Source organism: Taeniopygia guttata, chromosome 35, assembly GCF_048771995.1.
Source record: "Taeniopygia guttata chromosome 35, bTaeGut7.mat, whole genome shotgun sequence".
Lineage (NCBI taxonomy): Eukaryota > Metazoa > Chordata > Aves > Passeriformes > Estrildidae > Taeniopygia > Taeniopygia guttata.
In genome coordinates, this window is record NC_133060.1 from 2154876 (window position 1) to 2169119 (window position 14244).

A 14244-nucleotide genomic window follows, 5' to 3' on the forward strand; every position below is an offset into this window, starting at 1 on the left:
AATTCCCTCAAAATTTCCCCAAAATTCCCATTTTCCCCCAAAATTCCCATTTTCCCCCAAAATTCTCTTTTTTTCCCCATTAAATTAATTCATTTCCCCCAAAATTCCCTTTTTCCCCCAATAAATTAATTCATTTCCCCTAAAATTCCCCTCTTTTTTTCCCATTAAATTCATTATTTTTCCCCAAAATTTCACCTTTTCCCCCCGAATTTTCCCCTGTTTTTTCCCCCAAATTCCCCCGTTTTTCCCGAATTCCCGTTTTTTGCCCGAATTTCCCCGAGCCGGGGGATTTTGGGGCCATTTGGGGCTTTTTGGGGTTCCAGGAACGAGCGGTGGAGGAGAGCAAAGAGGTCGAGGGGTTCCAGCAGCTGCTGGCGGCGCGCACGCAGGTCAGCCCCAAAAACGCCCGAATTCACCCCAAAATTCACCCCCAAAACTGCCGGAATTCACCCCAAAATCTGCCCCGATACCGCCCGAATTCACCCCAAAATCCACCCCCAAAACCGCCGGAATTCACCCCAAAATTCACCCCCAAAATCCACCCCCAAAATTCACCCCAAACCGCCCCAAATTCACCCCAAAATTCACCCCAAAACGTCTGTAATTCACCCCAAAAATTCAGCCCCAAACTGGCAGAATTCACCCCAAAATCCGCCCCAAAATCCGCCCCGAAACCACCCCAAAATCCGTCCCGAAACCGCCCCAATTCACCCCAAAATTCACCCCCAAATCCTCCCCAATTCACCCCAAAATCCACCTCCAGAACTGCCGGAATTCACCCCAAAATCCACCCCAAAATCCACCCTGAAACCGCCGGAATTCACCCCAAAATCTGCCCCAAAACCGCCCGAATTCACCCCAAAATTCACCCCCGAAGCGCCGGAATTCACCCCAAAATCTGTCCCGAAACCGCCCAAATTCACCCCAAAATCCACCCCAAACCGCCCAAATTCACCCCAAAATCCACCCCAAACCGCCCAAATTCACCCCAAAATTCACCCCAAACCACCCCAAATTCACCCCAAAATCCGCCCCAAAACCGCCCGAATTCACCCCAAAATCCGCCCTGAAACCGCCCAAATTCAACCCAAAATCTGCCCCGAAACCACCCGAATTCACCCCAAAATCCACCCCCAAACTGCCAGAATTCACCCCAAAATTCACCCCCAGAACCACCAGAATTCACCCCAAAATCCGGCCCGAAACCACCCCAATTCACCCCAAAATTCACCCCGAAACCGCCGGAATTCACCCCAAAATTCGCCCCAAAATCCGCTGGAATACACTCCAAAAATCTCCCCAAAATTCGCCCCCAGAACCGCCGGAATTCACCCCAAAATGGGGAAAAATTGGGGAAAATGGGAACAAAAGGGGGGGAAATTGGGGGGAATGGGAAAAAATTGGTGAAAAGGAGAAAAAAATGGGGAAAATGGGTGAAAAAGAGAAAAATGCGGGAAAATTGAGAAAAATGGGAACAAAATGGGGAGAAATGGGGAAAATTGAGACAAAAATTTGGGAAAAAATGGGAACAAAATGGGAAAAATGGAGGGAAATGAGAAAAAAGAGGGAAAATGTGGGGAAATGGGGAAAAATGGGAACCAAAAGGGGGGAAAATTGGGGGAAATGGGAAAAAATGTGGGGAAAAAAAATGGAGAAAAATAGGAACAAATGGGGAAAAATGGGGGGAAAATGGGGGAGAAATGGGAGAAAATTGGAGGAAAATGGGGAAAATGGGAACAAAAAGGGGGAAAATTGGGGGGAAATGGGAAAAAATGGGTGAAAAAGAGAGAAAATGGGAAAAACAGACAAAAATGGGGGGGAAATGGGTAAAAATGAGGGAAAAATGTTCGAAAAATGGGGGGAAATGGAGAAAAATGGAGAAAATGGGAACAAAAGGGGGAAAAATTGGGGGGGAAATAGGAAAAAATGGGTGCAAAAGAGAGAAAAATGGGAAAAATGGGTGAAAAAGAGAAAAATGGGAGCAAAGGGGGAAAATGGAGAAGAGTGAGGGAAAGAGGGAAAAATTGGGAAAATGGGAAAAATGGGAGAGAAATGGGAGAAAATTGGAGGAAAATTGGGAAAAATGGGAACAAGAAGGGGGGAAATTGGGGGGAAATGGGAAAAATTGGTAAAAAGAGAGATAAATGGGAAAAATGGAGAAAAATGCGGGGAAAATGGGAAAAATTGGGGGAAATGGGGAAAAATTGGAAAAATGGGGAGAAAATGGGAACAAAATGGGGGGAAAAGGGAAAAATGGAGGAGAATGGGGAAAAAATGTGGGGAAAATGGGGAAAAACGGGGGCAAAAATTGGGAAAACTGGGGGGAAAATGGGGAAAAACGGGGAAAAAACGGGGAAAAAAGAGGGGAAAGGGTCGGTTCTGGTGACTGTGGAATTTGGGGTGAATTCCCGGGATTTTGGGGTGAATTCCCGGGATTTTGGGGTGAATTCCCGGGATTTTGGGGTGAATTCCCGGGGTTTTGGGGCCGCAGGAGTTCGTGGAGGAGCTGCTGGCGCCGCCCTTGGGAGGGGAAAATGGGGAGAAATGGGGGAAAAGAGAGAAAAATGGGGAAAAATTGCAAAAAATGGGAAAAATTGAGACAGAAATGGGGGGGAAATGGGGAAAATGGAGAGAAAAATGGGGAAAATGGGGAAAATGGGAACAAAATGGGAACAAAAAGGGGGAAAATTGGGGGGAAATGGGAAAAATTGTTGAAAAAGAGAAAAAACGGGAAAAAATGGAGAAATGGGGAAATGGAGACAAAAATGGGGCGAAAATGGGAGAAAATTGGAGGAAAATGGGGAAAAATGGGAACAAAAAAGGGGAAAAATTGGGGGAAATGGGAAAAAATGGGTGAAAAAGAGAGAAAAATGGGAAAAAAAATGTGAAATTGAGAAAATGGAGACAAAAATGGGGGGGAAATGGGGAAAAATGAGGGAAAATTGGAGGAAAAATGGGGGGAAATGGAGAAAAATGGAGAAAATGGGAACAAAAGGGGGAAAAATTGGGGGGGAAATAGGAAAAAATGGGTGCAAAAGAGAGAAAAATTGGAAAAATGGGTGAAAAAGAGAGAAAAATGGGAGCAAATGGGGGAAAATGGAGAAGAGTGAGGGAAAGAGGGAAAAATGGGGAAAATGGAAAAAATGGGAGAAAATTGGAGGAAAATAGTGAAAAATGGGAACAAAATGGGAACAAAAAGGGGAAAAATTGGGGGAAAAATTGGGGGAAATGGGAAAAATTGGTAAAAAGAGAGAAAAATGGGAAAATGGAGAAAAATGTGGGGAAAATGGGAACAAAAATGGGGGAAAAGGGGAAAAATGGGGGGAAAATGGGGAAAAACGGGGGGAAAAAAGAGGGGAAAGGGTCGGTTCTGGTGGTTGTGGGATTTTGGGGTGAATTCCCGGGATTTGGGGTGAATTCCCGGGATTTTGGGGTGAATTCCCGGGATTTTGGGGCCGCAGGAGTTCGTGGAGGAGCTGCTGGCGCCGCCCTTCGGGGGCCTGGTCGGGTTCGTGCGCGAGGCGGAAACGCTGCTGGAGCGCGGAGAGGGAGAGAGACTGCGCGGGCAGGAGGGTGAGATTGGGGTGAAAAACCGGGAAATTGGGAAAAATGGGAAAAAACAACAATGGGGAGAGAAACTGCGCGGGCAGGAGGGTGAGATTGGGGTAAAAAACCGGGAAATTGGGAAAAAACGAGATAAAAATGGGAAAAAACAACAATGGGGAGAGAAACTGCGCGGGCAGGAGGGTGAGATTGGGGTGAAAAACCGGGAAATTGGGAAAAACGGGAAAAAACAACAATGGGGAGAGAAACTGCGCGGGCAGGAGGGTGAGATTGGGGTAAAAAACCGGGAAATTGGGAAAAAACGAGATAAAAATGGGAAAAAACAACAATGGGGAGAGAAACTGCGCGGGCAGGAGGGTGAGATTGGGGTGAAAAACCGGGAAATTGGGAAAAATGGGAAAAAACAACAATGGGGAGAGAAACTGCGCGGGCAGGAGGGTGAGATTGGGGTGAAAAACCGGGAAATTGGGAAAAATGGGGAAAAACAACAATGGGGAGAGAAACTGCGCGGGCAGGAGGGTGAGATTTGGGGTAAAAAACCGGGAAATTGGGAAAAATGGGGAAAAACAACAATGGGGAGAGAAACTGCGCGGGCAGGAGGGTGAGATTTGGGGTAAAAAACCGGGAAATTGGGAAAAACGAGATAAAAATGGGAAAAAACAACAATGGGGAGAGAAACTGCGCGGGCAGGAGGGTGAGATTGGGGTGAAAAACCGGGAAATTGGGAAAAACGAGATAAAAATGGGAAAAAACAACAATGGGGAGAGAAACTGCACGGGCAGGAGGGTGAGATTGGGGTGAAAAACCGGGAAATTGGGAAAAATGGGGAAAAACAACAATGGGGAGAGAAACTGCGCGGGCAGGAGGGTGAGATTGGGGTGAAAAACCGGGAAATTGGGAAAAACGAGATAAAAATGGGAAAAAACAACAATGGGGAGAGAAACTGCGCGGGCAGGAGGGTGAGATTGGGGTGAAAAACCGGGAAATTGGGAAAAACGGGAAAAAACAACAATGGGGAGAGAAACTGCGCGGGCAGGAGGGTGAGATTGGGGTGAAAAACGGGGAAATTGGGAAAAATGGGAAAAATGGGAAAAAACAACAATGGGGAGAGAAACTGCGCGGGCAGGAGGGTGAGTTTGGGGTGAAAAACGGGGAAATTGGGAAAAATGGGAAAAAACAACAATGGGGAGAGAAACTGCGCGGGCAGGAGGGTGAGATTGGGGTGAAAAACCGGGAAATTGGGAAAAACGGGAAAAATGGGAAAAAACAACAATGGGGAGAGAAACTGTGCGGGCAGGAGGGTGAGATTGGGGTGAAAAACCGGGAAATTGGGAAAAATGGGAAAAAACAACAATGGGGAGAGAGACTGCGCGGGCAGGAGGGTGAGATTTGGGGTAAAAAACCGGGAAATTGGGAAAAATGGGAAAAAACAACAATGGGGAAAATGGGGAGAGAAACTGCGCGGGCAGGAGGGTGAGAAATGGGGGAAAAAATTGGAAAAATGGGAAAAACGGGGGAGAAATGAGTAAAAACGGGGAAAAAATGGGAAAAAAAGGGTTAAAAATTTGGGAAAAGGAAAAAATGGGTAAAAAACAGGCAAAAAAGGGGAGAAAATGGGGGGAAATGAGGGGAAGTGGGTAAAAAACAGGAAAAATGGGGGTAAATTGGGAAAAATGGGAAAAAATGGGAAAAATGGGGAAAAACAAGAAAAAAACAGAAAAAAATGGGAATGAGGAGAGAAACTGCATGGGCAGGAGTGTGAGAAATGGGGAAAAATGGGGAAATTGGGGAAAAATGGCAGAAAATTGGGGGGGAAATGGGTAAAATATGGCAGAAAATTGGGATAAAAGTGGGGAAAAATGGGGAAAAAAGTGGGAAAACATTGGAATTTCTGGAATTTATGGGAATTGCCATTTCCAGCGCAGTGATGCAGCTGAGCCGGGGATTTTTGGGAGCTGGAAGGGGGCGGTGGAGGCACTGAGCCCCCAAATCTGGGAAAAATGGGGGGAAAGAGGGAAAATTGGGAAAAAAATGGGAAGAAAGAGGAGGAAATGGGTAAAATTGGGGGGAAATGGGGAAAATAGGGGAAAAATGGGGGAAAAATGGGAAAAAAGTGGTGAAAAATGGGGAAAAATAGGGAAAAAATGGGGGAAAACTGGGCAAAAAGGGAGGAAAACGGCAAAAAAGTGGGAATAAAGTGGGGGAAAAATGGGGAAAAAAATGGGGAAAAATGAGGGAAAACCCCGAGAAAACGTGGGGGGAAAATAGGGAAAAATGGGGGAAAAAGAGGGGGAAAAAGTGGGAAAAATTGAGGGAAAAATAAGGAAAAACCTGAGAAAAAGCAGGGAAAAATAGGGAAAAATTGGGGGAAAACAGATGAAAAATGGGAATAAAGTGGGAATAAAGTGGGAAAAAAAGTGGGAAAAGATGGAAAATCGCAGGAATTGTTGGGAATTTCCAATTGCAGCGCGGGTGACGCAGCTGATCCGGGGATTCTCCGGGAGCTGGAAGGGCGCGGTGGAGGGAAAAATGGGGGAAAAAATGCGGAAAAAAGAGGGAAAAACCCAAGAAAAAGTGGGGGAAATAGGGAAAAATGGGGGGAAAAAGGGAAAAACCCAAGAAAAATTGGGGGAAAATAGGGAAAAATGGGGGGAAAAAAGGGGGGAAAAGTGGGAAAAATTGAGGGAAAAATAAGGAAAAACCTGAGAAAAAGCCGGGAAAAATCGGGAAAAATTGGGGGGAAATGGAGGAAAAATGGGAATAAAGTGGGAAAAAAGTGGGGAAACTTCGGAATTGCTGGAATTGTTGGGAATTTCCATTTTCAGCACGGGTGACGCAGCTGATCCGGGGATTCTCCGGGAGCTGGAAGGGCGCGGTGGAGGGGAAAAATGGGGAAAAATGGGGAAAAAATGGGGAAAAAAGAGGGAAAAACCCGAGAAAAAGTGGGGGGAAATAAGGAAAATGGGGGAAAAAAGGGGAAAACCCAAGAAAAAAGGGAAAAATGGGAGAAAAAGAGGGAAAAAGTGGGAAAAATTGAGGGAAAAATGGGGAAAAAAACCTGAGAAAAAGCTGGGAAAAATAGGGAAAAATTGGGGGAAAACAGATGAAAAATGGGAATAAAGTGGGAAAAAAGTGGGAAAAGATGGAAAATCCCAGGAATTGTTGGGAATTTCCGTTTTCAGCGCGGGTGACGCAGCTGATCCGGGGATTCTCCGGGAGCTGGAAGGGAGCGGTGGAGGGAAAAAATGGGGAAAAAAGTGGGGAAAAAATAGGGAAAAAAGAGGGAAAAACCCGAGAAAAAGTGGGGGGAAATAAGGAAAAATGGGGGAAAAAAGGGAAAAACCCAAGAAAAAATGGGGGAAAATAGGGAAAAATGGGGGAAAAAAGGGGAAAACCCAAGAAAAAATGGGGGAAAAATGGGGGAAAAAGAGGGAAAAAGTGGGAAAAATTGTGGGAAAAATAAGGAAAAACCTGAGAAAAAGCGGGGAAAAATCGGGAAAAATTGGGGGAAAATGGAGGAAAAATGGGAATAAAGTGGGAAAAAAAAGTGGGAAAAAAGTGGGAAAACTTCGGAATTGCTGGAATTGTTGGGAATTTCCGTTTTCAGCGCGGGTGACGCAGCTGATCCGGGGATTCTCCGGGAGCTGGAAGGGCGCGGTGGAGGGAAAAATGGGGAAAAATGGGGAAAAATGGGGAAAAAAGAGGGAAAAACCTGAGAAAAAGTGGGAGAAAATAGGGAAAAATGAGGGAAAAAGAGGGGGAAAAGAGGGAAAAAGTGGGGAAAATTGTGGGAAAAATGGGGAAAAACCTGAGAAAAAGCGGGGAAAAATCGAGAAAAATTGGGGGAAAATGGAGGAAAAATGGGAATAAAGTGGGAAAAAAGTGGGAAAACTTCGGAATTGCTGGAATTTATGGGAATTCCCAATTCCAGCACGGGTGACGCAGCTGATCCGGGGATTCTCCGGGAGCTGGAAGGGCGCGGTGGAGGCGCTGAGCCAGGACGTGATGAGATCCTTCAGCAACTTCCGCATCGGCACCGGCATCATCCAGGTGGGAGCGATTCCCAAAATTCCCCAAATTCCCCAAATTCCCGGAATTCCCTCCTCGGGAGCTTTTCCCGCCCCTCTCACGCTTTTTCCCCCATTTCCAGCGGGTTTTCCGCTTTTTTTCTGCTTTTTTCCCCTCATTTTTTGCAATTTTCCAGATTTTTTCTGCCATTTTTCCCTCTTTTTTTCCCATTTTTTCCTCCTTTTTCTCCATTTTTTCCTCCTTTTTCCCATTTTTTCTCTTTTTTCCCCCAATTTTCACTTTTTTTCCCGTTTTCCCCTTCTATTTCCCATCTTCACGCCTTTTCCCCATTTTCCCTCTTTTTCTGCTTCTTTTCCCCTCTTTTTTCCCATTTTCCCCTATTTTTCCATTTTTTCCTCCTTTTGTCCCATTTTTCCCTCCTTTTTCCCATTTTCTTTTTTTTCCCATTTTCCCCTATTTTCCCCCCATTTCCCCCTCTTTTTTCCCCATTTTTCTCTTTTTTCCATTTTTCCTGTCTTTTTTCCCCAATTTTCCCCATTTTTCCCTCTTCCCATTTCCCACTTTTTTCCCATTTTCCTCCCTTTCCCCCCATTTTTCTCTTTTACTGGTTACTTTTTCCTCTTTTTTTCCCCATTTTTCCCTCGTTTTCCCATTTTTATCTTTTTCCCCCCCATTTTTCTCTCTTTTTTCCCATTTTTCTTTTTTTCCCATTTTTTCCTCCTTTTTCCCATTTTTCTCTTCTTTTCCAATATTTTTCCCTTTTTCTGCTTCTTTTTCCTCTTTTTTCCCATTTTCCCCTCTTTTTTCCCCATTTTCCCTCTTTTTTTACCATTTCCCCCTTTTTCCCATTTTCCTGCCTTTCCCCCATTTTCTCTCTTTTTCTGCTTTTTTCCCTTTTTTCCCAATTTTTTTCCCATTTTTCCCTTTCCCCCCCATTTTCCCCCCTTTTTTCCCATTTCCCTTTTTCCCATTTTCCTCTCTTTTTTCCCCATTTTTCCCTCTTTTTTCCCATTTCCCTCCTTTTTCCCATTTTCCCCTCTTTTTTTTGGCATTTTTCCTCTTTTTCCCCCATTTCCCCACCTTTCCCCCCATTTTTATTTTTTGCTTCTTTTTTCCCTCTTTTTTTCCATTTTCACCTCCTTTATCCCATTTTTTCCTTCCCTTTTCCCATTTCCCCCCTTTTTTCCCATTTTCCCCCCTTTTTTCCCCTGTGTTTTGATCTTTTTTCCCATTTTTTCTCTCTTTTTTTCCCCTCTTTTTTCCCTGATCCGAGGGGGAAAGGGGAAAAAATGGGGGGAAAATGGAAAGAATGGGAGAAAAATGGGGGAAAATGGGAAAAAATGGGAAAAAGGTGGGGGGGAACGGGAAAAAAATTGGGATAAAATGTGGAAATTTGGGAATTCTCATTCCCGTTGTTCCAGGCAGTGCTGACTCAGCGATCCTGGGGGGAAAGGGGAAAAAATGAGGAAAAATGGGAAAAAAAACAGAAAAATGGTAAAAAAATGGGAGAAAACTGGGAAAAAATTGGGATAAAAGTGTGGGAATTTGGGAATTCTCATTCCCGGTTTTCCAGGCATCGCTGACTCAGCAGATCCTGGGGGGAAAGGGGAAAAATGGGGAAAAATCGGAAAAAAAGTGGGGAAAAAATGGGAGAAAACTGGGACAAAAGTGGGATAAAAGTGTGGAAATTTGGGAATTCTCATTCCCGGTTTTCCAAGCAGTGCTGACTCAGCAGATCCTGCGGGGAAAGGGGAAAAATGGGGAAAAATGGGAAAAATATGAGAGGAAATGGGAGAAATATGGGAAAAAATTGGGATAAAAGTGCGGAAATTTGGGAATTCTCATTCCCGTTGTTCCGGGAAGTGCTGACTCAGCTGATCCAGGGGGAAAGGAGAGAAAATGGGAGAAAAATGAGGGAAAAATGGGGAAAAATGGGGGGGGAAAAACAGAAAAAAAATGGGTAAAAAATGGGAGAATAGTGGAAGAAAACTGGGAAAAATTTGGGATAAGAGTGTGGGAATTTGGGAATTGTCGTTCCTGGTTTTCAGGCAGTGCTGACTCAGCAGATCCTGGGTGGGGAAAAGGGAAAACATGAGAGAAAAGTGGGAGAAAAATAGAGAAAAACCAGGGAAAAACCCAGGAAAGAATGTTAAAAACTGGGAAAAAATTGGGATAAGAGTGTGGGAATTTGGGAATTCTCATTCCTGGTTTTCCAGGCATTGCTGACTCAGCAGATCCTGGAGGGAAAGGGGAAAAATGAGGAAAAATGGGAAAAATGTGAGAGGAAATGGGAGAAATATGGGAAAAAAATTGGGATAAAAGTGTGGAAATTTGGGAATTCTCATTCCCGTTGTTCCGGGAAATGCTGACTCAGCAGATCCCGGGGAAAGGAGAGAAAATGGGAGAAAAATGAGGGAAAAATGGGGAAAAAACAGAAAAAAATGGTTCAAAAATGGGAGAAAAGTGGAAGAAAACTGGGAAAAAAGCGGGATAAAAGTGTGGGAATTTGGGAATTCCCGTTCCCGGTTTTCCAGGCGGTGCTGACTCAGCAGATCCCTGTGGGGGGAAAAGGGAAAACATGGGAGAAAAATTGGAGAAAAATAGAAAAAAAAAAGGGAAAAACCCAGGAAAAAATGTTAAAAACCGGGAAAAAAGCGGGAAAGAGTGGAAATTTGGGAATTCTCATTCCCGGTTTTCCAGGCGGTGCTGACTCAGCAGATCCCGGGGGGAAAAAAATGAGGAAAAATCGGAAAAAAGTGGGACAAAAATGGGAGAAAAAGGGGAAAAAAGTGGGATAAAAGTGTGGAAATGTGGGAATTCTCATTCCCGGCTTTCCAGGCAGTGCTGACTCAGCTGATCCTGAGGGGAAAGGGGAAAAATGGGGAAAAATGGGAAAAATGTGAGAGGAAATGGGAGAAATATGGAAGAAATACGGGAAAAAATTGGGATGAAAGTGCGGAAATTTGGGAATTCTCATTCCCAGTTTTCCAGGCATCGCTGACTCAGCAGATCTGGGGAGGGGAGAGGGGAAAAAATGAGGAAAAATCGGAAAAAAAGTGGGGAAAAAATAGGAGAAAACTGGGACAAAAGTGGGTTAAAAGTGTGGAAATTTGGGAATTCTCATTCCCGGTTTTCCAGGTGTTGCTGTAACTCAGCAGATCCCGGGGGAAAGGGGAAAAATGGGGAAAAATGGGAAAAATATGAGAGGAAATGGGAGAAATATGGGAGAAGTACGGGAAAAATCGGGATAAAAGTGCAGAAATTGGGGAATTCTCATTCCCGTTGTTCCGGGAAGTGCTGACTCAGCTGATCCCGGGGGAAAGGGGAAAAAATGGGCAAAAATGAGGTGGAAAAACAGGAAAAAATGGTTAAAAAATGGGAGAAAAGTGGAAGAAAACCGGGAAAAAATTGGGATAAGAGTGTGGAAATTTGGGAATTGTCATTCCTGGTTTTTCAGGCAGTGCTGACTCAGCAGATCCCAGGGGGGGAAAGGGGAAACATGGCAGAAAAATTGGGAGAAAAATAGAGGAAAAAATGGGGGAAAAAACCCAGGAAAAAAAGCTAAAAACCGGGAAAAAAGTGGGATAAAAGTGTGGCAATTTGGGAATTCTCATTCCCGGTTTTCCAGGCATTGCTGACTCAGCAGATCCTGGGGGGAAATGGGAAGAATGGGGAAAAAATGGGAAAAATATGAGAGGAAATGGGAGAAATATGGGAGAAATACGGGAAAAATTGGGATAAAAGTGCGGAAATTTGGGAATTCTCATTCCTGGTTTTCCAGGCATCGCTGACTCAGCAGATCCCAGAGGGAAAGGGGAAAAAATGAGGAAAAATCGGAAAAAAGTGGGAAAAAATGGGAGAAAAAGGGGGGAAAATTGGGATAAAAGTGCAGAAATTTGGGAATTCTCATTCCCGTTGTTCCGGGAAGTGCTGACTCAGCTGATCCTGGGGGAAAGGAGAGAAAATGGGGGAAAAATGAGGGAAAAATGGGTAAAAATGGGGGAAAAACCAGAAAAAATGGTTCAAAAATGGGAGAAAAGTGGAAGAAAACTGGGAAAAAATTGGGATTAGAGTGTGGGAATTTGGGAATTCCCGTTCCCGGTTTTCCAGGTGGTGCTGACTCAGCAGATCCCGGGGGGGAAAAGGGAAAACATGGGAGAAAAATTGGGAGAAAAATAGAGGAAAAAATGGGGAAAAAAAACCCAGGAAAAAAAGCTAAAAACCGGGAAAAAAGTGGGATAAAAGTGTGGAAATTTGGGAATTCTCATTCCTGGTTTTCCAGGCATTGCTGACTCAGCAGATCCTGAGGGGAAAGGGGAAAAAAGGGGAAAAATGGGAAAAATATGTGAGGAAATGGTAGAAATATGGGAGAAATACGGGAAAAATTGGGATAAAAGTGCGGAAATTTGGGAATTCTCATTCCCGTTGTTCCTGGAAATGCTGACTCAGCTGATCCAGGGGGAAAGGAGAGAAAATGGGAGAAAAATGAGGGAAAAAGGGGGGGGGGAACAGAAAAAAAAATGGTTAAAAAATGGGAGAAAAGTGGAAGAAAACTGGGAAAAAATCGGGATAAGAGTGTGGAAATTTGGGAATTCTTGTTCCTGGTTTCCAGGCAGTGCTGACTCAGCAGATCCCAGGGGGGAAAAGGGAAAACATGGGAGAAAAATAGAAAAAAAATAGGGAAAAAAACCAGGAAAGAATGCTAAAAATTGGGAAAAGAGCGGGATAAGAGTGTGGGAATTTGGGAATTCCCGTTCCCGGTTTTCCAGGCGGCGCTGACCCAGCTGATCCAGGTGTACCACCGCTTCCAGAAGGTTCTGGAGCAGCCGCCCCTGCGGGCGCTGCCGGCCCGCGCCGACCTCATCAACATCCACCACCTGATGGTGGAGCTCAAAAAGCACAAACCCAACTTCTAACCGCCCCGAAATCCCGGGAATTCACCCCGAAATCCCGGGAATTCACCCCAAAATCCCGGGAATTCACCCCCCAGAATCCTGGGAATTCTGCCCAAAAATCCCGGGAATTCACCACAAAAATCCTGGGATTCCTCCCCTGAAAATCCTGAGAATTCTGCTCAAAAATCCTGGGAATTCATTCCAAAATCCCAAGAATTCTGCCCAAAAATCCTGGGAATTCATTGCAAAATCCTGGGAATTCCTCCCCAAAATCCTGGGATTTCACCCCAAAATCACGGGAATTCTGTCCAAAAATCCTGGGAATTCTGCCCAAAAAGTCCTGGGATTCCTCCCCCAAATCTCGGGAATTCTGCCCAAAAATCCCGGGATTTCTTACCCAAAAATCCTGGGATTCCCCACCCAAAAATCTCGGGAATTCACCTCAAAAATTCTGGGATTCCTCCCCCAAAAATCCCGGGAATTCACCCCAAAAATCCCAGGAATTCACCCTAAAAATCCTGGGAATTCACCCCGAAATTCCCAGGAATATGCCCCAAAAATCCTGGGAATTCAGCCCAAAAATCCCAGGAATTCTTCCCAAAAAAACCCGGGAATGCACCCTCAAAAATACCGGGAATTCCCTCCTAATCCCAGGAATTCTGCCCAAAAATCCTGGGAATTTTCCTCAAAAATCCTGGGAATTCCCTCCTAATCCGAAGAATTCACCCCAAAAATCCCGGGAATTCACCCCAAAAATTCTGGGAAATCCTTGCCCAAAACTCCCGGGAATTCCCCTGAAAAATCCCACAAATTCGTCTTAAAAATCCCAGAAATTCCTCCCAAAAATACAGACATTTTCCCCAAAAATCCTGCCCAAAAATCTGGGGAATTTCTCCCCAAAAAATCTTGGGAATTTCCCCTAAAAATCCCAGGATTTTTTTCCAAAAATCCCAGGAATTTTTTCCAAAACTCCCAGGATTTTTCCCCAGAAGTCCTGGGAATTCACCCCAAAACTCCCAGGAATATGCCCCAAAAATCCTGGGAATTCACCCCAAAAATCCTGGAGATTTATGTCTAAAATCCTGGGAATCCTTCTCAAAAATTCCGGGAATTTACCCCAGAAATCCCAGGAATTCCCCCCCCCCCGCCCAAATCCTGAGAATTCACCTCAAAAATCCCGAGAATTCCCCCCAAAATCCCGGGAAATCACCCCAAATCCCCAATTCCCGATTTTTCCCCCCGAAATTCCCAATTTTCCCCCCGAAATTCCCGATTTTTCCCCCCGAAATTCCCAATTTTCCCCCTGAAATTCCCGATTTTCCCCCCGAAATTCCCGCCGGGAATAAAATCCGGAGGCTCCGAGTGTTGGTTTATTGCTGCTGGTGACAGCGAGGGGGGGTGGGGGAGGAAATTTGGGGAATTTTTTAGGAATTTTGGGGTGTCCGGGTGAGGTTTGGGGTCCCCCACCCCCCCCAGGCTCCAGGGGACCCCGAAATTCCCCAAAATTCCCGAAAATTCCCCCAAATTCCCACCCAAATCCCCCCAAATCTGAGCCCCCCCCCCGGGGAGCTGAGGGGGGAGGGGCCCTGAGGGGATTTTGGGGATCCCCGGGGGAATTTTGGGGTTTTTGGGGATCCCCGGGGGGAATTTTGGGGACCCCAAGGATGGAATTTTGGGGTTCCTGTGGAGATTTTTGGGGTTCCCAAGTGAATTTTGGGGACCCCCCGGGGCAGTTCTGGGCTCTCCGGGGTGGAAT

At 45.2% G+C, this 14244-nt stretch overlaps 1 protein-coding gene across 3 annotated transcripts in view; it reads left to right on the forward strand.

Moving 5' to 3' along the window:
* The window catches only part of VPS52 (VPS52 subunit of GARP complex), a 78008-nt gene extending 64158 nt beyond the window's left edge, over nucleotides 1-13850 (forward strand). Inside the window, exons 18-21 of one of the 3 annotated variants that reach the window (XM_072921033.1) lie at nucleotides 324-389; nucleotides 3462-3573; nucleotides 7496-7614; nucleotides 12363-13850. In XM_072921033.1, the coding sequence (XP_072777134.1) occupies nucleotides 324-389; nucleotides 3462-3573; nucleotides 7496-7614; nucleotides 12363-12509 (444 nt within the window). In that variant the 3' untranslated portion in view covers nucleotides 12510-13850. The remainder of the gene's footprint in view (nucleotides 1-323; nucleotides 390-3461; nucleotides 3574-7495; nucleotides 7615-12362) is intronic. The other 2 variants (XM_072921034.1, XM_072921032.1) reach the window with 2 other exon arrangements.
* The last annotated feature ends 394 nt before the right edge of the window (nucleotides 13851-14244 follow it).